This window comes from Aplysia californica, unplaced genomic scaffold, assembly GCF_000002075.1.
Source record: "Aplysia californica isolate F4 #8 unplaced genomic scaffold, AplCal3.0 scaffold00002, whole genome shotgun sequence".
Lineage (NCBI taxonomy): Eukaryota > Metazoa > Mollusca > Gastropoda > Aplysiida > Aplysiidae > Aplysia > Aplysia californica.
In genome coordinates this window covers 986479-987749 of record NW_004797272.1, presented here as the reverse complement: position 1 = coordinate 987749, position 1271 = coordinate 986479, and the positions used below count along the sequence as shown (strand labels likewise).

The 1271-nt window shown below is 40.2% G+C and overlaps 1 protein-coding gene across 1 annotated transcript in view; it reads right to left on the bottom strand.

Moving 5' to 3' along the window:
* Positions 1-1271, bottom strand: part of LOC106014233 (homeobox protein prospero) — a gene marked incomplete in the record, with an annotated part of 18038 nt that overhangs the window by 3097 nt on the left and 13670 nt on the right. Inside the window, 1 exon segment of the mRNA XM_013091514.2 lies at positions 344-423. Coding sequence (XP_012946968.1) covers positions 344-423 — 80 coding nt within the window.

Genomic DNA, 1271 nt, shown 5'->3' with positions numbered 1-1271 from the left:
TCTGTCTTTCCCTCTCTTTGTCTTCCCTCGTCACTCCCTATCTCTATCTCTTTCCCTCTCTCTGTTTCTGTCTGTCTGTCTGTCTGTCTGTCTGTCTATCTGTCTGTCTGTCTGTCTGTCTGTCTGTCTATCTGTCTGTCTGTCTGTCTGTCTGTCTGTCTGTCTCTTTTTTTCTCTTTCTGCTCCCCCCCCCTCTACCTGCCTTTCTCCCTCTTTTCTCTGCCTCTCTCTCTTTCCCCTTCGCTCTCTCTCTCTCTCTCTCTCTCTCTCTCTCTCTCTCTCTCTCTCTCTATCTCTCCTCTGTCTGTCTAGAGAAGATTCACTGAGCTAAAAAGTTTCTTACCAGAAATACCAGAGCTCATACCAACAGTCAGAGTTGTCTTTACCGCTCGGATCATTCCCTCCACAGGAGCCTCCGTGTGCCTGAAAAAGAAAGAAAGAAAAAAAAAAAGTGAAAAAAAGTGAGGAAATTTTAAACGTCACAGGTGGTTGCTTTATTTTTGTTTTCCTCGACAGGTTTTTTTTTTCTTTTTAGTTTTTATTCGTGGAAATTTTTACTGAAATGTGACGGTCTTCGCACGATCCTTTGTAATCACCAACAACAGCAATGACAATAAAGTCAACAATAACAGCCATAATAATAATGGTAGATTTAATAATATCATCACCATCATCATGCAGGCCATTCTGTACCGCGTCGAAACAACGTACATGTAATAATGGCCCTCTCCTCTGTTACTGAAACACCAGCAGTAAAGAATGCATTCTGCAATCTCGACAGGTATAGATATCTGGCATTTCCGAATGTGCATACTCTTTTCAAAAAGACTCTGTCGTTGTTGAACCATAGGAGTTTACCCAAACGCGATGTACCATTAAGCAAGGAAAATGTGCTGAAATGGAGTAAAAGGAGTTGAAAAAACTTCGGCCTACAAATAGTGATTGGTTTCCTCTCCTTGAAAGTAATACATGTATATCCATTAGTATTCTTTTTGGTCAAACAAGTCACCGAAACCCCTATTTTTTCAATGATACTATAAATCATGCCTGGTTTACATTTCAATGAGTTCGAGAAGATTCTAGTTTTGTGACTGCCGTAAAAACTAAAAGAATAGTTTTTTAAAAGATAATTATTACTAACCCATCCTCCCCGTTTCTTTCTCTCTTTCTCCTCTTCCTTTCGATCTATTTCTTTGTTCTCTTCCTCCCTTCCTCCCTCCCTTATCTCCCTATATCTATATCTCCGAATTTTATCAATCCCATGCACCCCC